Genomic DNA, 21368 nt, shown 5'->3' on the forward strand with positions numbered 1-21368 from the left:
GTAGTTTCCTCAGTGAGGAAAAGCCCAGTGGTCAGTTGAAATCGACTTAAAAGTTCGAGACGCCGTCACTCTTATTAGGCAGGAAGTTGACCTTCATTCTACGGGGGAGCCTAGATCCGGTTATCTTATTTTTCTATCTTCCCACCGGGGGTGATCTTATAGGGTGGTGTCAAGAAGGACTGCGGGGTCTTGCAGCGGGCAAGAACTGACAAACAGAAGACGTGAAGAGAAAACTTTATATTATACTCCAATAGAAACCATACCTTTTTGCATTGTTGGCTACTTTTCATTACACAAGGCTGCCGTGTGATGTGAGACCCCCCGCTCCACAAACAGGTGGTTGTGTTCCAGTAACTCGTGTTCCAACTTGTGGAATGAATCAGTGAAGAGGTACATATACTCAAGGCATAGTAGTAGCTAGGGAGCTTTCCCTTCCTCAATCTGTTCACTTCCCCATACTCACCGTTATCCGACATTAGTCCCTTACTTTTCTACAAGCTAGAGGAGCCCATGCTTGGCCTTCTCATTGTACTATCCCTCCAAGGCTCTCCAAAACGGACTGGGCCATCCGCAGACTGCTAAGAGGGAGGGGTGAGGTAAATGGAAGACACTATTCCCTGGGCTTCCGGAGGTCCCTGATAAGGGGCGATACAAATAGTCGGCCGCAAGAAGAGCACTGTACTTACAGGCCCCCTCCGGCCGTTTCTCTATTTGGGCTTGGCATTTGATTACGGTTGAGGAGAAAGGTCATGGTAGCCACCTGGGCACAGTATTGCTTATTACATGTACTACAGTTCGTATCGCCAAACCGAATAGGAAGAAATCCTAGCAAAAGAGAAACCTCCTCCCTCCTACATCCTCCCTCTTAACACACACTCTCTCGCACAAAAATAGCACAAAAAGAAACCCCTTCTATTGTACCGCCATTTCACCTAAACAACAAAAGAATTGTACAATTAATTTCACAATCATAGCTGAAAACAAAGTTAAAGAACCGAGCAAGCTGTTGAAGAATCGTATATTCTAGCCGCCGCCGAGTTATTTACTCGCAACCACCAACTTCTTCCATGTCTATATGCCGCCATCGTCAGCTTCACAGTCACCGTCATCGTTCTCATAAGGATCGTTTGGCATACTCTCGGCGAGGATACTTGATGTGAGACCTAAAACATCACATCGGATTCTATTAGAGCCCGAGTATCTGCTTGGTGGAGAAGGCTGTGCTAGGGATTAGCTGCGTACCTGCGTGTGCTGAGGTCCCCTCGTAAGTTTGTCTCCGCCAGCCGCAGGGCTCAGCGGGATCCTTGATGAACTCCATCGTTGGAAACTTTTGAACAGAATCAGCAACGGCTTCTTTCAGATTTGGGGATTGATGCTTACATAGTGTTCATTCTTCTTGATTGTGATGACGAACGGGATGTTGTCAAAAGTGATCACTCTTAATCTGAAATAGGTGTTATCGGGGATCTTTGAGACCTCCGCCAAAAACGCTGTCAAATCTTGCGTCTTAACTCCATTCACCGCAACAATGAAGTTGGTTGGTACTAGCTGGTATTGATATGCCGGGCTTCCTCTTGTGCGCGCGGAAACGTAGATCTCTGAATGCAACGTGCTAATCTGCTGCCTAACTGCATGATGCGGTCGGTGCAATACAGCACCACAGAAAATTACAGCACGGTCTGTCTCCAAGTCCTCAGTAGGCACAGTGGGAACTTTCAAGGTCATTTCTTCGCAATTCCGGACCACCACCATGTCCAAAAAGTCGTGGTCGTACATGACATCCAGTTCTGTGATCCTTGTCATAACCTTCCCGTTGATGGTCAGGATCACGTCACCTTCTTCAAGGGTCTGTGAGTACCCGCACTCAACTTTGCGGACCATAAAGAGCTGATGGCGCTCTGGGTTGTCCTCTTCGACTTTGCGAATCCATTCGTCGCTCACACCCATGATCCGAACTTGACTCATTTGTACGAGATGGAGCTCAACATTCAACATCCGCAGCTTTGGAATTACACCAGCCTGGAGCTGACGAATGACAGGTAGTAATGATGGGGTGGCTAATCCAAGGTGGTACTCAACGTCTTTGTTACTATGGGTCCGCTCACCGAGGTAGGTAAGCCATAAGGCCTGGACGGTACCGTCCTCGTCTGCAAGTACACCACTACCACACTGACCACTCAGGGAGGTATCTACCGTGATAGCATCGACATTGATAGCGCGGTATCGGGGTGCAGACGAGTTGGCGGGAACAGCGACGGTGGTGATGTCCGTGACCGAAGTCTTGGCAACCACAACTCTCAGGTTCTGATTAAAACCCAAGAAGATTGTGGGGGAACCTTGTTTGACGTGCTCAGTACTTAGCTTTGCGGATTGCACAGGTGCATCAACAAGCTTCGGATCGTATTGCACCACAGCATAGTTTTGCAGTGGATGCATAAACAGAACTTTGCCAGGCACAATGATGGATTCGGCAACAGTGATTGAAATATCACACAAATCGTAGGGCACGACTGCCCTGGAAACTACAACGAGCCCTAGACCAGCATCGACAACCAAACCAAATCCAGTTTTTCTAGCTCTCGGAAACCCGTCGAGCTTAATGGGCATTGTGCATGATATCCGCACAAAACTGCGAATCAAATCAGTTGCTGCTGAATAGCTCACATTATCTAATCGGATAAACTGGGCTGATCGAGGCACAAGGTCCACTGGGGGTAGAGGATCTCCGATGTCTGAGAAATCCCACAGTCCCGTAGAGTCTATATGGTACAAGAATTAGCGATTGCAAAACCATTCGATTAACAAATACTTACCATTTCGGATCGCCATTCTCATTTTCGTACTCCAGTGTCGGTCAATGTACAATATGGAAGTATGCATAGTGTGCAAATCACGGAGATGGCGATAAGTAACCACCACTCGGGCACGATCTAGGCGATTTTAGCGTCAGTATTCCGACTATGGGGTCCGGGGGGAAACATACCTGGTATACTCTTCATTATATCGATGAACGCATTAAGGTTGTAACATTTCTTGTTGCCTACTGACTCAATGATCCATCCTTTGTCCATTCCATCGAACCTGAACGAGCCAGCTGGTTCGCATACATACACCCCCTTTACGGCAATCGCATATAACCTGGCCAATTGATATGAAAGGTCGTGGAAGGCAGCTCCACAAACAGTCACAAACCGATCCGGTGTAATGTCATGCAAGTTGCCAACCTCAATTTCGACTTCCATATCTTGCCCTCCGCGCTGGACCAATAACTTGACCTTCTGGCCCACAGAGCTATCCAAAATATTGTCCAACTGGACAAACTTGGTGATCAACTCTCCATTAAGCTTGATCAAGATATCACCTTCCTATATATATCGGTATACGTCAGAAATTTTTGTTTCAACGAGAAATACTGGTCCGCGATGTTTCAATTGGATTTTAATTACTTCGATATGATTATGAGCAGGACCCTCTGGGAGAACAATTTCAGCGACTAACATGCCGATCTCCTTTGGAAATCCTTTTCTCACAGCAGCCTCCCACTCTGCTGTAAGCCCTACTCTCCGACATTCATCGAAAGGTTTCAATAACCACTGTGTTTGAATGGTTCCACGGGTGACTGGCTGGCCCGTTTGAATGCACCTGAGCGCTCGTAAAGGCCTGTCAAGGGGCAGGAAATAATCGGTTGCAGCTTCAGTGCTACCTCCAGCCTGTAGGGCAACAGCATAACCATCCACATTGACCACGGGACTGCCAGAACTTCCCCCGCTAGCAGAAGCTGCTGCTTGAATGTAGTTTGTGTCTAGTCGAGATATTAGACATAGCTACAGTAGCCATACGGATTTACTCACTGAAGTCGTTGTATCCATCCCCGTAATCTGGCGCATTTCTGTCTACTCTACTAATGACACCTGATAAAATACTGAGTTTCTCTCCAGCATCGTTACCGACAACTCTGATTTCCGCGCCAACATCTGTTGAAATATTAGCGTGGTTATTCCCATGAAAGTCTTCTCTCTATTCGTCTTACGCGCAAGATCTGGCCTCAGTTCTAGGGCGGCAACAGGCATGTACTTGATCGCCTTCGGGTCGAACCGCAAAATACCAAAGTCATGGATAGGGTCGCGATACACTGGAAAGACGTCGCACTACACCCCCTCCACTGGTCTATTAGAAAAAAATGGCGCAGCTATGAATTGTGGGGATTTGCGCAGCTTGCCTCTTCATGGTTGTCAAAAACGCAGTATCCCGAAAATGGACCCGAACAAACAACGTGTCGGTTTGTCAAGATGTAACCCTTTTCAGCATCCACAACAAATCCCGTAGCTTCGCTTGTGATAGCAGAGTCGGTGTCGAAGGAGCATGTCTGGCAGAACCGAATCGACACGACGTTGCGAACTACACTCTCGATGGTCCTCTGCCATTCCGCTGAATCATGCGTCGCAGCGGTTGGGGGTAGCATCCTGCTGGCTTCAACAATGAAACTACCATCCTCCCCCGGCATCATCTCGTCCTCATCGATCTCGAAAGACTCCTCTCGGAGATGCTTTGTTGGGCGATCTGGGGCTGGCGATCCACCGTGCTTCCGTTTCCCTGCGGACACACCGTTTGTTTCCATGGTTAATTACTGTAAAGGAAGCTAAGCTTGGCCAAAACAGTCCCCCTAAAGCTGTCTCGCGAGACCAGTAGAGGAAAGTGAGGGAAGGGATGGAAATGAAAGTCTGTCGTAGGTGAAGGGGGAATGCGATCGCGGCGCAAGAGCTTTTATACGTAAGGTGGTGTGAGGTTACAGCAGAAAAGACGGACGAATGTAAGGAGAAAGGGATAATATAGAATTTGGATGGGAAGGCTTCTTTGAAATAATTTTTCAGGAAGGATTTCTCATCTTGGGGAAACTGGGTCTAGGATCCGGTGTCTCGGGGGGTGGAGAAGGTGCCGGGTAACTACAGGAATGTACCAGAGAAACCTCTCTCTCTCAGGGTTTCCTTTGCTGAGGTTTTGTTTCCCGAGCATCTTCTGTTTGATTGACGTCTCTAGACCACCCTGCCTTTTCAACCTGACAATTCACCCACAAAACAGCACATGCTACGACCATCATTTCTTCATTCGGTCACTCTCCGGCTTTCCGCCGCCTTGCAATTATTATTGTTCCCCGCTTTTATCTCTTTTCCTATCCTCTTGCTCACTTGGTGTTGCTGGCGATATGCTGCAGCTTTCTCGCACACGCGTGGACAGCCCATGCCAGGTTGTCGCTGATGCTGCAAGGCAGCCAGCCAGGCTATGTATGGTCAAGGATGGCAGCCTCGCGAAGCATCCTGAACATCACGTGCCATCCGACGCGCATAGCAACGTACCTTTGCGGTGTAGGTACAATGATCTCAACCACGGAATACAAACACCCCGTTACTACTATACAGGATCGGCACTCGGAATTCTAAATGAAATGTAGTACAAATTATAAATAATTAATATTAATAATAGTTAACGGAGGACAAAAAACCCATCTCTAATCCCAGTCTTTAAGTGCTCAAAGTACTCATACTTCCAAAGAAATCCCGGTTGAAATTCTCGTCAACATCAAATGCCACGATTCTTCCATCACCAGCTTCACTTCTGTTGTACACATGAGGGAAAGTAATTTCGATTCTAATGTACGCCGGACTCGAGATCGCCCAGGTCCCAAGTGATGCAGGATCAACCAAGTATATTTTCGCGTGAAAACCGCATGCCATGAGCAGCTGGGTTATATAATCGATAAACTGCCCGCTGAATGCGTACAATGGCGGTGGGACGTCATCGCTAGATAGGAGTAATGATGCAGTGGGATCATAGGCGTATCTCGGGAGTAGTGACGGTGTGTCTCGATTGATCTGAAGCTTTCGGAGTTCGTACTTGAGTTCTTTCATAATCTGGTGGGCGGTTGCGATAAGCCATGAGCGAGCATCCGCTTGCAAATTTTGATGGCTCTCGTTATTGATGTGTTCAATTGCTTCTTCAAACCCTCGGCCGATGCCGGTGAGGTTCGGAAAGCTGTATTGTTCGTGAAGTGATTCGGCGGGCGCTCTTGATCTAGTAGACATTTCAGGGGTGGGATGCTGCACAGTCGTAACAGTAGTAGTAGAGGGTCCTTTGGGTGGGTGAGGAGTTGCACTTTATATAAATAAGGGATAGATATCAAATCTAGAACTTTCGTGATACCAAGTGTATTATGTAGTCGTACTTTTCCCCCTGAGACATCTGCTGACGCACTGACTCGGGCGAAACCAGCAAATGGTATGTGAGCCTGTGAAGCCACCTCCGGGTGACATTTAGACGAGCCGTGTCTTTGGATTTGTAGGCACTCCATGTACTTTGCATTCTCCACAATGTGTTCCTCGCTCCCGGGCTTTGCGTGCACACTGGGCCGCACGAGGCCACTCATACGGTACTGTGGAAAATCGTGCCGCCTCCAATCAATATATAAGACAATGATGCGGTATCCAGTATGGATGTTCGCTGTTCCGTTATCGAAATGTCTCAGCCTCGTTACATACGGGTATCTTGTACCCAAACAGAAGTTTGGCCCTGTTGATTATTGACCGTCCAAGTATTTAGTGCTGCCTTTGAGTCAACTAGCTATAGATGTGGCGGTGTGATGATTCCCACTTATTTGTACCGGCGTACAGGCATGAACTGAACTATCAATGATATTCGAGTACATAAGCCTCTGTGGCTCAATAATTTCAATGTCCTGAGGTTGAAGCACCCTATGCGCTTAGTCACTGTTGAGTCAGCATGGTAGGTATTGCTTGTGTTTGTGCATCTCGGGGTTTGTGTCAAAAAAGGTATGGGGAAATTCAGGGTTCAGGGCTATCGGTAGATGTTTGCAACTTCTTGGGGAGACACACACCGTTCCTCACTCAGTCAGTGCGCTGAAGTTTACTGAGGGTTGGACGGTAATCCTAGGCTCAGGATGCGGGGAGAGGCTCTGATGTGTATCTATTCCAATTGAATTCGGCTGATATGGTTCTGCAAGGTGCTCTGTAAGGTTTTAGTGAACTACTGGTACAGTACGTCTGCATAGGTGCTCTACTTACTGGAGATCAACTACACAGGGCATTTCTAAGTGTAGTAACTAAAGCCCCAGAGAATGATGTCGATTGGTAAAGGAGTCCAATCCAAGAGCTGTCAGAGCCAATTTGAGTGGGCCGTTGAGGTGAATTCATATGTCATCACTCGCTTATACAAAGGCACCTTACCCGGCCTTCTCCTGCGTCACTAGCAGTTGCCCGGTACCCCGCATAAAAAAATATCTTTGGTTACGCCCGGCCAATCCTATTTGACACTTTTTTTTCAAAATGGCGTCCGAAAAGACAATTAACAATCCAATCCCAGAGGACGTTGAGTCCGAAAATGAGGAGGGATGGGAAGACGCAGAGCCTGACAACGAGGAGGAATCTCCTGTCGTTTGCTTGTTTTGCCCAAACACATTCCCGGCACCTAATAAATTGTTTGAACACTGCGGGGAGTCACATGGCTTTGATTTTGTGAAGACAAAGGGAGAACTTGGTATGGCTGATCTTATTACACTTGGGAGATACCAATTACTGATTTAGCTGTGTTGGATCAGGGTTGGACTTTTACGGAACAATCAAACTAGTCAATTACATCAGAAGCGAGACTAAGGCCTCGCGCATCCCCGATTTCACTTCCAAGGCATTCCTGGATGATGATAAATTCCTTCAGCCAGTGTTGGAAGACGATACTCTCCTATTCAGCCTAGACGACCCGGAGTTGGACTTGGGCACAGAAGAAAAAAGCGCAACTACTGATGCAGATAAGGTCAAGGAACTAGAACTTCGATTAGCAAGTCTCTCGCAGCAATTTTTGGAATACAAGAATGCCGTAAACAAGAGTTTCGAGGCACAACTTGCCGAGCCGGATAAGGACGAAGTAAAGCGGGATGACGACAGTCATTATTTCCACTCATATGCGGGTAATGACATCCATGAAACCATGTTGAAGGATACCGTCAGGACAGACGCATACAGAGATTTCATTTATGAGAACAAGCATCTGTTCAAGGATAAGGTAAGATTTGTTTAGTAAGAGTCGTTGAATTATTGTTGATTACGAATAGGTTGTGCTTGATGTCGGGTGCGGTACCGGCGTGCTTTCCATGTTTTGCGCCAAAGCTGGTGCGAAGAAGGTCATTGCTGTGGACAACTCAGCAATTATTGACAAAGCGAGGGAGAATGTCTTTGAGAACAGCCTTGATGGAATCATCACCTGTCTGCATGGAAAGATTGAAGAAGTTGTCTTGCCAGTAAAACAAGTGGACATCATTGTCTCTGAGTGGATGGTAATGATATTATTTCCGGGAAACATCCATGTGCTGATTCGAGCCCATAGGGATATCTTCTTCTATACGAAGCTATGTTGGATTCAGTCCTCTACGCCCGTGATAAATATCTTGCTCCAGATGGTCTTATGGTCCCCTCCGAGTGCAAGCTTTTAATCGCGGCAATGCACGACTCGGAGTACATCAACGAGAACGTCAACTTCTGGAACCACGTTTACGGCTTCTCCATGTCAGCTATGAAGGAGAAAATCCGCGAGGACGTTATCGTTCACGTGCTCGAATCCAAATCTCTAGCATCTGAGCCAGTTGTGTTCTACAACCTCCCTCTTCACACCATCAAGACTTCCGAGCTATCATTTACAAGCAAATTTTCTCTGAGTGTGAAGGATAATATCGAGAGCTTGGATGCGTTCGTCATCTACTTCGACACCTTCTTCACTACCTCGCGCGGAGAGTATATTCCCGAGAATGCAAGAGCAGAGACGTGGAAGGCGAGCAAGGATAAGGGTGTTGCATTCACTACTGGACCCTTCAAGACCCCTACGCACTGGAGACAGGGGGTTTTGTTAGTAGAGAACAAAAGCGGAATGTTGAAATCTGGTGAGAATATCGAAGGGGAAATTACTTACAGGAAGAGCAACAAAAACTCTAGGGAGGTTGAAGTTGATATCTCATGGAAGACTGATGAAAAAAAGGACCAGCAGCTATGGTACATGAGGTAAAATGTTTCTTCTAAGCAAGTAATTTCGGTTCATATGGCGTTCAAAAGTTTGGAACTTTAGGTAGACTCTAAATCAAAGGGTTAGATATATGTGCGTTATTATTACATGTATATGCTTATAGTTACTTTATTTGAACATAGCTGGAAATGAGGACCCTGATCTCCATGGCAACGACAGGGCGCCAAAAGTCTACCATCAAGAACACCTCTACGCGTAGGTACTTTATCAAGTCTCAGGCGTGTGCGAGGCCACACATGCTGGGGTTAGTTAGTAATTTAGCCAATTGCGCAAGAGAAAATCATTTGTCGGATATATCATGTAGCAGGCACAAAGAGATATCTGGTGGGAGGGTGGGTATATGTAAATACCATGTGGCAGTAGCTGGCAGCAGTTGGCAGCTTTGTTTAAGACTAGACGCGAGAGCCAAGACGCGAGAAGTGGCTTGCTAGCGTGTTTTCGGACACAACAAAACAATCACTTTACCATCCCTTCCTCCCCCCACCCCATTGACAACACCGACGAACAGTCACCGCTCCTCAAGACATTAACGATCACGGCGCCACCCAATACCCAATTTCCCCACGCCGAAAACTCAACTCTCCCCAACAAATTTCCTACCATCGTGGAGTGAATTACCGGAGGGGAGCAATCGAAGCATTTTAGCTTCCGTTTTTTTTTTGTATCAACCGAGCGGTAGTCTTCGACATTGTCGGCAACATGGCAGGTCCTTCGACAGCAAAGCCTTCCGTTGGATCAGTTAGCTGGATCGCAAATGAGCGATCTACTGTTCAGCAGCTTGGGGATCAGGATATGGAGGATTTCGCGTTTGCAGCTCGAAATGATCTTGAGTGGTTGAATGAACATATGGCCGAGATTTTTGAGAGAAATAACCTGTATGCTGACATAAAACTTCCTTTGTCTCTCAATAGGCAAAACATTGATCGCTAATGCCGTTTCTTGTGCTTAGCGATGTGGCCGAGCTTCTAAAGACACCAGGAAAACTACGTGGTCAGAAAACTCCTAGGACCGGGCGGAAGCAAGTGCGTCCAGCGGCGCCAGGACGTGAGGTCTGTATTTGAGATTTCTAACCCCCCCCTGCTACTGGTGGTTGATTTCTGTGAGCTGCAGCCTCTTACTAACATTTCGGACTTCCAGCAGCCGGCCAATGAGAACCCAAGCGACAATCCATTCTACACAGTTGCTCCACTACCAGGTAAGAGACAGACTTCGCCAGCTCGTGGCTCATCAAAATCGCCTTCTCGGCCATTACGAGTATTACAGGATACCAAAGTGAAGAAGCCCACAAACCCTATCAAGGATAACTCTTTTGGCCTGAAACAGCCAGAAAGTCAGCCAAGTCTCACTGACAGCGGTGTATGGAGCGACTTTCAATCACAGCCACAACAAACTGGATTGGTATCAGAGTATAATTCATTTGTCTCGGAGCCTGCCATTGATAGCCGAACAGGGGATCGAAGTTCAAACTACCACATTGCCCCCGAGGAGCCGGATGAGAGGGAACAGGAGCGCGAAGAGCAGGAGCAGGAGGATGAAGGGCCCGAGGAGGGGGTGGTGGAGGTAGAGCCGGAGAAGCCGGAGGATAATGATTTAGAACCACCAAAGCCAGAGTCACCGGGACATACCATAAAGGTCGCTTCACCAGGCATAATTGCTTTGGAAAAACCACTCTCTTCAGAGAAGTCTCCTGTAAAACCTGTTTCTTTACCAAAGGAAGGGGCCAATATAAGCGAACCTGAACCTCGAAGGTCAGGTCGCCTTACTCGACGCTCTTCACCTCCACCCGCAACCGTCGAAGCGCAACCGGATCGCCCGAATTCATCTTTGCCACCATCATCGCCGCCCAACCTACCCCAACAGGAGACATTGGTAGAAACAAGTGAGAAAATATCTACACTACCGACTGAACAATCGTCCATTCCTCCGCTAGCTGCTGTTGAACCAGTAAGACCTCAGACCCCCTCTCCCGAAAAGACTGCCGAATCAGCAAAGAACTCGCCAGCTGCTCCTCAAACACCGGGGGATGAAGACTCTTCACGCTCTAGTTCATCATCTGAATCGCCAGCGCCTGAAATTCCTATGGCCCGGAAGAGTATACTTAACTTTGCGTCTCTTCCGGCTAGAGAACCATTGACAAATAAAAAGAAGAGCTTGGGGGTTAAACATACGCGCGATAGCAACGTAGAACAAGTCCGTCTTAATGGTACAAGCCGAGCCAGCTGGATGAACCGTAAAGGAAATGGTAAGAGTTTGGGGGCTTCAAGCAGGCAGATCGAGCGGATCGAAAAGGCAGATAAAGAGGCTGAAGAAGTGGGAATGAAAGATGCCGAGGAGGAGGAGGAGGAGGAGGAGGATGAAATTGTCCTGAAGTCTGATGCATCAAACAATCTAAAACGAAAGAGCGAGACTGTTCGCGATGGGTCACGAAAGAAGTCGAAGGGTACTTCCGAGGAATCGGAATTGGAAGGCGACGAGTCAAATGGTGAGACAGCAAAGGCCGTAGCCTTACATAATAAGACATCGACACAAAGGCTGCATGACAAAATTCAACAACTTGGGAAAGTCAATGCATCTCGGGAAGCTCGTTCTTTCCCCTCATCGGGTTCGAATGTTGCATATCCCGAGTTACCACAGCTTGAAAAAGAGCCAGTACAGGCTGTACCAGCTTCGAAAAGCACAGAAAGCGAGAAAGGCCAACCTTCTTCTGTTACGGCCATTGGCCAGACAAGTGTCGCCCAAGATGATGAAGAATGGATTCCGATGCCCAAACAGACGTTGACGAGAAGCCAAAGTCAGAAAGAAGAGGTCGCTGCTAAAGAGCAGACCTTGGCTAGAAGTCAAAGCCATACAGAGGGCACAGTTGCATCTAAACAACAAGAGACTGAGAAGCCAGTATCCGCAAGGTGGAGACATCACTCGCCTCAGAACACATCCCCTCAACCTACCTCTATTCGGACAATAACTACCAGTGAAAGTGCGCCCAATCTGAGATCACCAGCAGCAGTCAGACAACTACCTCTCTCACCGCTCAAGGCATCATTCTCTGAGGACTGGATAAAAACTCCCGCTTCACCAGCAGCTAAACCATCTGGCGAAGGTGCAATAACAGCTGTTAAAGCACACACCTCGGTTGTATTTAAGAAAGCGAAGGAGATGCTGCTCAAAAGCTCGACAGCCAGTACCTCTGCTAAGATCGAGACTATGAATCCCGCATCGCGGGGCTGGCAAGGGGGGCAGAATTCTCGGGAACAGCCCAAAAGCATTGACTCGCAAAAACCCGCTAAACCGATGGAGCAGCTCTATCCTGATCTAGGAGCAATGATAACCAAGGATATGGATAGTCCCTCCTCTACTAAAACTCCAGTAACCGAAACTCTGAAGGAAACACGCCAAATGAGCATTGATGTACCAGAAGCAGGTACAGAGTCTAATAGAGAGCCACGTCGTACTAGGAACTCGGCATCTAAGGATACTCATGAAAACAGCCCTGAGGTCGAACAACCTGCTGTCAAAATTCAGAAGGCTAGGGCGGAGAGAGAGTCCGAGAGGTTAGAGAGAGAGGAAAGGCTCCGCGAGAAAGAAGAACAGCTACGACGGGTTGAGGAGGAGTTGCGCAGGGAAAGAGAGGAGAGGGAGTTGGAACGTAGACAACAGGAAGAAAAACTTAGGAAGCAACGCGAGGAAAGTCTACGGCTGGCCGAAGAGAAGTTGCGTCAAGAACAGGAATTACAGCAAAAACATAAAGAGGAGCAGATACGCAGGGAAAAGGAGGAGTTCAAGAAACTTCAAGAAGAAAAGTTGAAGCAGGAGAAGGAGGAACTCAAGAGACGTCAACAACAGGAAGAACTAAGGAAACAGAAGGAAGAGGCCCAAAAGGCGAAGGAGGCCCCAGCTAGGTTTCACGACCAAGATGACTCTACGGATAAAGAGGAAAATGAAGATAATGAGGATGATAATGCTTCGGAGGCTGATACCCGCACGATGATCAGGTCATCTGCCGAGCCAGAACGTCCTCCATCTCGTCTCCAAAAAGCAGGAAGCATTCGATTCCAAAAAACAAGAGATACCAAACCTGTACAGCGTCCTGGGTCAGCAATGAAGGATCATGCAAAACCAAACGGCCCACCTGTTTCTATAAGTGTAGGCACTGCAAGTCAGAGGGAGATGCAGAATCAACGAAACAAACCGCAGGCGCCTTCAACTTCGACACTGGTGGCCGCACTCAAACAAAGCTTCGAAAATCCGTCTCTAATAACTAGTACAAGTCAAACCAGCTTAAATTCGTCTACATCCAACAACAGCTTAAGGTCTTCCAACCTAGGAGGGCCATCCAAGCCGCTTAAGTCGTTGGCAGCGGCGGCCAGTCAGCTGAAGAAGGTATGGTCCATTTCTTATCTTGTTTGTGGTGGCTATGATGCTAATGTATTACGTACAGGAGCAAGAGGACAAGGAACGTAAACTGGTCGCAAAGCGAGAAATCGAACGCCGTAAACTGGAAAACCAGAGGAAGATGGATGATGAAGCGCGCAGGGCAAGACAAAAGCCAGCATCTACCCAAAAGACGCTGGCTAGGACTCCCGCCGTGGCAAATGTATGCTCCGAGTTTACCTATCAATATAGCTGTTGCAATCTGCTGACCATTTGTAGCTTCGCCAAACATCTGAAGAACCAGAGAGAAGATTGGATTTCAAGACTGGGGCCAAGCCCGGTCTTGCCAAGACCGCCGTAAAACGTGCCTTCCAGCCAGATGCTGCCGAGGAACAGCAGCAATACAGGCAAACAGCTACTAAATCTGGGGCTCCATCGTATCAGCAAGATGCTGCAAAGAAACGCAGAACCGGAGAATACGATGAGCGTGGAGAACGTACATATGAGATGGCACCGCCCATCCGCCAATCAGTCGCCAAAAAGGTAAAAGAAGCTCTTGTCTCCGGGGAAAACAAAACACGGCTAATAGGAAAAAAGGAAATTGTGCCAAAGAGTGCAATGCCTCATGGATATACACAGGCATCAACATCTGGAATGCCATCAATGTTGAGGCTGCCTACCAAGCACGGAGTTCCAATGCCTCCGGTCGAGGGTGTTAAATTCTCAAAGGAAAAGATACGGTTTGCGGGCGAATCCTCTACTGCTAGCGCATCTACCACGCCATCCACCTTCAAAACACCCGGATCCAAATCTGCCAAACCAAGCAAGACCCCAGCTGGCGCCAAGGACTCGCCAATTTACCAGAACGGGGAGCTAATTGATTTGCCCGACATTCAAACTGACTCTGATGATGACGATGACGACTACCCGGCAAAGAGCGATTTCCATGTACCCAAATGGGCCGAATCTCCGGAGCTTCGCGGGCTGTTGGAAAATCAGCAGAGCATCAACCCCGAAGATGTTTTCGGTCCCATGGCCAGATTAGATATGGATGCCATCTTCAGGGATGGGGGCGGAAGACAGAAGTTCCGAGCAAGAACTTCGTCGGCGAACTGGTCGGGTGCGGATAGACTCACCCCGGATGAAATTGCGGCGGATATGGAGGCAAGGAGGAAGATGATTGAGCAGGGTGGTTGGAAATACCAGCCGCCTCAATAAAGCAATCATTACCGGCCTTTAGTGTTGTACGTTTTTTTTTTTTTTTTTGTTTTTTAAAGCCGAATTTCGATTTTATATGTGGGATTTGTTCAAGGAGTTTTTTTTCTTTTTCTTTCCAGCCTTTTATCTGCTTTGGGTTTCTTTTTGTAAACCTTATTCTTCTTCTTGTTCTTTCTCTAGTTATTGGGTGCATGCAGGGTAAATGCAAAACGGCCGGGAATTGGCTTATGGTACAAAAAAAAAGAAAAACGGGGATGATGCATCGTTTATGAACAGCAGTTTATCTTTTTCTGGGGACTCTAGAGTACATGTGTAGTAGTAGTAATTGTGCTACGGGGTACGTGTATTTTCTTTTTCTTATCTTGTTGTTTTAGTTACAATAGTTTTGTACTAATACTTTACCCACCTCGTCTTCTCTTCTCAATGGTCATGGCGGGAAACTGTATATTGTATACTACAATTCTCTACTATGTTTGCTGTCTCCCTCACTTGGGTACTTGCTCTGGGTGTATTTATAACGTATATGAGTTCTTGAGCGCCGCGTGTTTGATCCTCGGATCACCATCACAGTGCTTTTAGAATAATAACACACTGTAGACTATGTTTACGGCTACGGCCACATTGTTGCAGTGACCCAAGAACAGATAGCTGAGGCTGGCTCGTTGATTTTGCGGGCCGAGTGCTTGCTTAGCCACCCTGGTGTTAAGTTCGCATTTGGAGTCATGGGATATCACTCGGTCGATAGTCAATTGGATATTTGGTTTTCGAATGATGCCAGACCCGGGAGGGTGGTCTGTTCAATTATGGCATGTCCAAACCTGTCCGATCTGTGACCATAGAAATATTTTGTTGGGGTCTTGTTGATTAAAGAATCAAGTCACTTAATGATATCAGAAACCATGCAATTTTATCTACCCATTACGCACTATATACAAAAAGCCAAACATCCCAAACAAAAAAGCCACCAACACCACAAATCCTACAACCCCCTTCCCCCCCTTCCCACTACTTCGCAGGGCTTGGATGCTTCCTCTTCCAATCCTTCACAAACTCCTCCGTCCGCGCCCTCGGCACCAACAGCACCGTCAAAATCTGGTCCACAACCACCACCTTGCCCCCTCCCAGCGTCTCAAACAGCGGCACCTTCTTGCCCACCTTGATCAGCCCGCCCGTCGCCGTCTCCATGTACGCGTCGACCTTGCTCGCGGGGAAGTACTCGCGCGCCGAGTCCCACGGACAGGGCTCGGCGAGCACCATGGAGAGCTGCTCGGCGAGCGTGCTGTTCTCCGGGAACGCCTTGATGAAGTCCGACTGCAGCGACAGCGGGTACAGGAACACCGTCGGGAAGCACAGCGCCGACTTCGGGTCTGTCGGGTCCTCGAGATGGAGTGTTGCGTCTTCGAGCTCCGGTGGCTGCGGGGTTACCTTGACGGGTATCTTCCGTGCCAGCAGCGCCACGCGCAGAATCTGCGCTTCCCGCAGCGCCTTGTCCTCACGCTCCTTGCGCACGCGCTCGATCTCCGCGATGCGGTTCTGCTTCTTTGCAATCTCCGCCTGCAGCTGCAGCAGCGCCGCGTTCTCGGGCGCCGTCTCGAGCCCCGCGCTGATGCACTGCATCGCCTCTGGGAGCTTCTCGAGCGCGTAGAGCGCCTTCGCGCTACGATACCACGCCTTCGTGTTCGTGGGAGCCATCTGCAGCGCGAGCTTACAGTCCGTGATGCATCTCCGGTAGTTCTTCAGCTCCAGGTTGCACGCCGCGCGGTTGGTCAGGCAGGCCGTCTCGATCTCGGCGACGCCGCACTTGACGGCGAGCGCCTTTGTGTAGAACTCGACGGCGTCGCGGTACTGCTTGACCTTGAAGTTGTCGTTGCCCTGGTTGCGGAAGTTCTGTGCGACCTCGTGCGGCTCGCCCTCGTAGGCGAGGGCCTTGAGCGCCTCGAGCTCGATGTTCTCGCCGGTGCCCTCGGCGTTGGTCTCGTCGAGCTCCGTCATGAAGAGCGGCATCTTGTTCATGGTCTTGAGGAATTCGTCTGTGGTCATGTTCTTGACGCCGGCGATGGCGGCGGGGAGCTCGGGCGCCATGGAGCCGGGGGTGGAGGGGGCATGGCCGTGGCGGGCGGCGGCCTGCGCGATGAGGTCGTTGAGGTCCAGGCCGGCGACCTGCTCGTTGATGGCGGCGTCGGCGGCTTGGTCGTCGATTTCTTCGATTTGAGCCATGGTGGGAGTCTGTGGTGGTGGTTGGTGGGGTCGAGGTTTGGGGTATTTTTTTGTCGTATGGCAGACAAGGTTGTTGGTGGGGTGACTGAGGCTCTGGCTGGCGGGGACCCTGCAACGCTTGGCGCGGGTTGATCATTGACAGTGGCATCTACCAAGCAGCGTGTCGGGCCGGTTCGCAATATGTACCACCGGTGCTGATACCCCGAGGATTTTATTGGAAAGGAGATTTTACTTCCCTGGACTATAGGTATAGTACCGATGCACTATCAGAAGCAGGGGAAATGTTGGTTAGTTCCAGGCGCACGTGAAGGGCGGGAGCGTGAGAGCCTTATTAGCAGTTGGGTATCTCAGAATTCTGATGCTGTGGTATTAATTTCGGGTTTTTTGGTACAAAGGTACAAAGGTACCGGTGCATACACACCCCAGACTGTGTGATTGGTACGGAATGTTATTTGTAGCCATTCACAAGTCTGTGCACCTCTGACTATGGTATGATTCCACAACAGCCGCCCGAACGTGGTGGTGATATATAAGAAACATCATGTAGGTTAAGTAAGTACCGGCGCACATGTCTTATGTCAGTCAGGGAGAGGTTCGACAAAAGTTAAAAGGGAAGAACGCGGAGAGACATCCAATGGCTGGCTCGGTGCAAGAACGGTGTTCCATCTGTTATTCTCCCGGAGAACAAGTATATCTTGCTATGCAGACAATATCGGTATTATTGTAAGGCGGTCTTAGTAACGGTGTCTGCAGTCTATCTTAACTAGACATGTCACCATCATATGTGTGCACAAGTAGAGAGGCTCGTATTCTCTTTTGTAACCGAATCAGCCCTGGTTGGTTATGGGCAGCCGACATGAGTATATCTAAGGTTGGTTCTGTGATATCTTCGGAAGGATGCGTCCCAAATGAGTATGCACGTCGCCTTTATTTGCAGGTACGCGGCATACAATATCAAGCCCTTGTGATAGTGCTCCCTTTATCCTGAAGAAAATAAGATTTTCTAAGTCATAGCGAGACTTATGTATTCCAGCTGTCGATACACTGTCTTGTTTGATCTACAAATTCACGATATGATAGACAGCCTATCATTTAACCAACTTAAGCGTCGCGAGGAAACGTACATGTATACAATGGTCCGATAATCTAGCTTACAAGTGAGAGCACCGTACCGGTATCACACACATACTGCTTCCCCGTCAATAGAATGCAGGTTCCGACAAAACACTACTGTGTTGCACTTGTGGTTTGCGAAACCTCATTTGGTGCCTACCATGTACATACGTACACAACCATGAGGAAGCCTACGTACACCCTGCCCGTGAGAGTTGTTTTGATAGACCGAAAGATTGGAAAGGAGAGGCAGTCTATTTCCGGCCATGCAAGGTTGAATTCTCGCAGTACTCGCTACTTACTTGCCTGTTCGCCAGTTATATTAACAACGCTCCGTGAGTTAACTAGGCTCCAGTTCAACTCTTCAGTTGATTTAATTATGTGCCTATGTATCGATTAGAAAACTGGTAAATGTAATATTAGTTGTGGTTACGCTTCGATCCAGCGGTTAATGACGGCCATCCATGATCGGAGCCTAATCCAGGGTGCCGCCTGTCAACGTCATGCTTTTTGGAAATGCGCCCTATCGATTGGTCGGCACAATCGCCGGCGATGGCATCATTGGCGATACGGGCACCCACCTGTCTCAGTCACAGGCTATTTCTAAGCATAGCTAAGGTACTCACTCCACCTCTCCTCTTTCTCACAACTGCTACTCCACGTCTTTGGCCTTCTAAACATCTCAATATCCGATCCTGGAAGTATTCTGATACCTCCAAGATCTCCACCTACGTCGTTCGTGGGCTCGTTCCCAGGTAAAGTACGCCGTGCACTCGCTCTACTGTCCGTCGCCTAGGTAGCCATCTAGCTATTTACATACATGTAGCTAGTAGCTACCTCCAAGCTTAGCTAGCTATTCTCGCTTCCCACAGAGCTCCCGGATCCCCCTGCTGACAATCCTTATAAACACAACAGAACAAGTTAAAAACCCACAAGCTAAATTACAAACAATCACCGAAATGAGTATATCTCGTCCCCCCCACCTTTTCGGCCCCTCTTTCCCACCCCAGATCTAATGCTCTCCGCCCGTACGCAGCCTCCCCAGCAGCCCCCCCAGACCAGCCCGCCGCCGCCGCGCCCATAACCGAACAGGAGCCCCTGCTCGGGCGCCCCGGGGACGTGGCGCAACGCGATGAAAGCTGGCTAGCCAGGAACTTGATTACCGGTATGCATACCCGATTCTCAACAGCGGGATTGACGAACTGACGTATCTGCCGTAGGCACTGCTCCCCTCGCCCAGGTCGGCGGCGTGATGGTATGTCTGATCTAAACACCTCTAAACCATGGAGGGTGGAGAAAAACGTGGGATAGTGGGCTAACGATGCTGTCTGTGGCCGCCATGTATAGCTTGTCGTGACCGTATGGGGCGCGGTGCTCAGTCACAAATGGATGGTCTTCAATCTACATCCGCTTTTGAACTCTGTGAGTTGACTGCTCCACTCCACTCCACTCCACGCCAACGGGACTGACTGGTTCCCCCATCTCGCAGCTCGGCGTTTTTCTCTCGCTCCAGGCCATCCTGGTGCTTCAACCCACGCACACCGCGCACCAGAAACGCAGGGTACGCTTGTCATCCATCGGATCCCCCAATCCACCAATCCACCCACCCCCCCCCCCCCCCCCCCCCCCACACCGCTCAATACTAATAGTAGTATACCAGGGCACATATGTCCATGCGACCCTCAACGGCCTTGCCGCGTTGAGCTTCTTTACCGCGCTGGTCATCGTCATCTGGCACAAGCAGCATAGCGGGAGTATGTTTTCTACCACGTGGGAGAGAGAAGAGAGAGAGCTGCCTTAAGGCTAGCTAGTGGGGCTTCTTACTGATGCAATCTGCGTGCTCTGCTTTTACAGTCCCGCACTTCGAGTCGGTCCATGCCTACCTTGGAATCACCATCTACGGGCTTCTCTTTATCCAGGGTAACCCCCCCCCCAAAAAAAAAACTAGCCCAGCCCATTCCAGCCCAGCTATATCAATCAATCTCTCCATATACCTATGTATAAAAAAGCGCCAAAACCCAACTAACCTAACCCTAACCGTGGATATATAGCATTTGTTGGATTCACGCAATTCTTTGCGCCGCGCATCTATGGGGGCGTGGATAATGCAAAGAAATTGGTTAGTAAAACTTGATGTGGGAGGAGGGAGGGAGGGAGGGAAGGGGTAATGATGGAAGCTGACGGGTCTTTTGCACGGTTTGTTAGTACAAGTACCATCGTGTCTCGGGATACGTCATCCTGTTGATGTACCTGGTCAATGTCGTCCTGGCGAGTAGGTTGCCCTATGGACAGAAGTTTATCCATCTCAAGACGTGGGGCGTCGTGGCGGCGGGTGTGTTGGTCGTGATTGGTGAGTCTATATTCGCCGTTCTGATTATATTTTGAGGGCGGCCTTCGACGGGGCCCGGAGATGAGGAAATGGCTAATGGATTGTGGGGACGGCGTGTAGGTGCTTATCCAAGGATCAAGAAGCAGAAGATCCAGATCTTTGGGTAGACGGGACAGGGTATATTTTCGGGGACCTTTTTTCTTTTGTTTTAGTGGGTTGGGGGTTTCGTGGGTTGGGATGTAGGGCTGAAGGAAAACAGTCTTTTCATTAATTCGCGGGGGGGGGACTTTTCTTTTCATTTGGTGCATTTCATACGTGTGATATGACTTTTTTTCTATTTCGCTTTTTCGCGTTTAACTTTTTTTCTTGCTGATTTCCTTTTAATTTTTTTTTACTTGCTATCTGATCCGATCTGTCATGCGCGTGATAATCCATGTCTGAGATTCCTACTTCTCCTTTTTTTTTGCATGTCCCGTTATGAAAAATCTAGTTCAGTCTCTCGTTGAGTAAACATCTTACCAAGCGGGACTGAAACAAAAAAAAAATGCTCAATGCTCAATACTCATCCAAAGCCAGTTCAGTTCCGTCAATCGAATCGCGACCCGTCTCTCTGTACCCTACCTACCTATATTCCACATACAAATGATCTGATCTGATCTGATCTGATCTACTCTACCTGCTATGTCTCGCACCGGTGATCCTAAGCTTGGACTGCACAACCACCAAATCCCTATCCCTATCCATGGGCTGATTGTCACATTCCAGAAGCCCGAACGTCTGTTCCTGGTTGTGCTCGAGCGTTGAACAAGAAACCAGAAACAGTACCAGAAACAAACGAGACAGCAACGGAACAAAACCGGAACAGAAGAACCATTCGAGAAGACGCCGCCGCCGGTCTAGAAGTATACACCCATATGGATGTTGTGTCTCACACACACACACTACCTACACTCGGGGTGGGTGGGGAAAAGCAAATCCTGACTCTGCGACCCGAGACGAGGCGAGGCGAGGACAAGTCTCCGGTCGGCGTACGTACGTACGC

The 21368-nt window shown here is 48.8% G+C and overlaps 6 protein-coding genes across 6 annotated transcripts; 3 read left to right on the forward strand and 3 right to left on the reverse strand.

The window, feature by feature from the left end:
- Positions 1 to 1042: 1042 nt before the first annotated feature.
- H6S33_004390 (uncharacterized protein) lies at positions 1043 to 4618 on the reverse strand (the record flags this gene model as incomplete). Its single annotated transcript, XM_044835746.1, has 10 exons — positions 1043 to 1071; positions 1137 to 1163; positions 1243 to 1327; positions 1381 to 2759; positions 2814 to 2930; positions 2984 to 3365; positions 3447 to 3802; positions 3852 to 3974; positions 4031 to 4148; positions 4220 to 4618. 10 exons carry the CDS (start codon positions 4616 to 4618, stop codon positions 1043 to 1045), a joined length of 3015 nt encoding a protein of 1004 aa, XP_044691128.1.
- Positions 4619 to 5519: 901 nt separating this feature from the next.
- Positions 5520 to 6080, reverse strand: H6S33_004391 (uncharacterized protein; the record flags this gene model as incomplete). The annotated part of the gene is made up of 1 exon (XM_044835747.1): positions 5520 to 6080. The coding sequence occupies one exon, from the start codon at positions 6078 to 6080 to the stop codon at positions 5520 to 5522; it is 561 nt and encodes a 186-aa protein (XP_044691129.1).
- A 1257-nt stretch (positions 6081 to 7337) lies between these two features.
- On the forward strand, positions 7338 to 9063 carry H6S33_004392 (uncharacterized protein; the record flags this gene model as incomplete). Its single annotated transcript, XM_044835748.1, has 4 exons — positions 7338 to 7548; positions 7610 to 8070; positions 8120 to 8341; positions 8392 to 9063. The coding sequence occupies 4 exons, from the start codon at positions 7338 to 7340 to the stop codon at positions 9061 to 9063; spliced, it is 1566 nt and encodes a 521-aa protein (XP_044691130.1).
- A 717-nt stretch (positions 9064 to 9780) lies between these two features.
- Positions 9781 to 14667, forward strand: H6S33_004393 (uncharacterized protein; the record flags this gene model as incomplete). The annotated part of the gene is made up of 6 exons (XM_044835749.1): positions 9781 to 9956; positions 10031 to 10130; positions 10219 to 13458; positions 13517 to 13672; positions 13729 to 13992; positions 14047 to 14667. 6 exons carry the CDS (start codon positions 9781 to 9783, stop codon positions 14665 to 14667), a joined length of 4557 nt encoding a protein of 1518 aa, XP_044691131.1.
- A 1005-nt stretch (positions 14668 to 15672) lies between these two features.
- On the reverse strand, positions 15673 to 16884 carry H6S33_004394 (uncharacterized protein; the record flags this gene model as incomplete). Its single annotated transcript, XM_044835750.1, has 1 exon — positions 15673 to 16884. One exon carries the CDS (start codon positions 16882 to 16884, stop codon positions 15673 to 15675), a length of 1212 nt encoding a protein of 403 aa, XP_044691132.1.
- Positions 16885 to 18956: 2072 nt separating this feature from the next.
- Positions 18957 to 20493, forward strand: H6S33_004395 (uncharacterized protein; the record flags this gene model as incomplete). Its single annotated transcript, XM_044835751.1, has 10 exons — positions 18957 to 18960; positions 19034 to 19162; positions 19218 to 19252; positions 19345 to 19419; positions 19487 to 19558; positions 19658 to 19751; positions 19852 to 19917; positions 20049 to 20116; positions 20203 to 20347; positions 20447 to 20493. 10 exons carry the CDS (start codon positions 18957 to 18959, stop codon positions 20491 to 20493), a joined length of 735 nt encoding a protein of 244 aa, XP_044691133.1.
- Positions 20494 to 21368: the final 875 nt, after the last annotated feature.

Source organism: Morchella sextelata (genome assembly GCF_020137385.1).
Source record: "Morchella sextelata strain SCLS chromosome Unknown scls_17, whole genome shotgun sequence".
NCBI classification, from domain to species: Eukaryota; Fungi; Ascomycota; class Pezizomycetes; order Pezizales; family Morchellaceae; genus Morchella; species Morchella sextelata.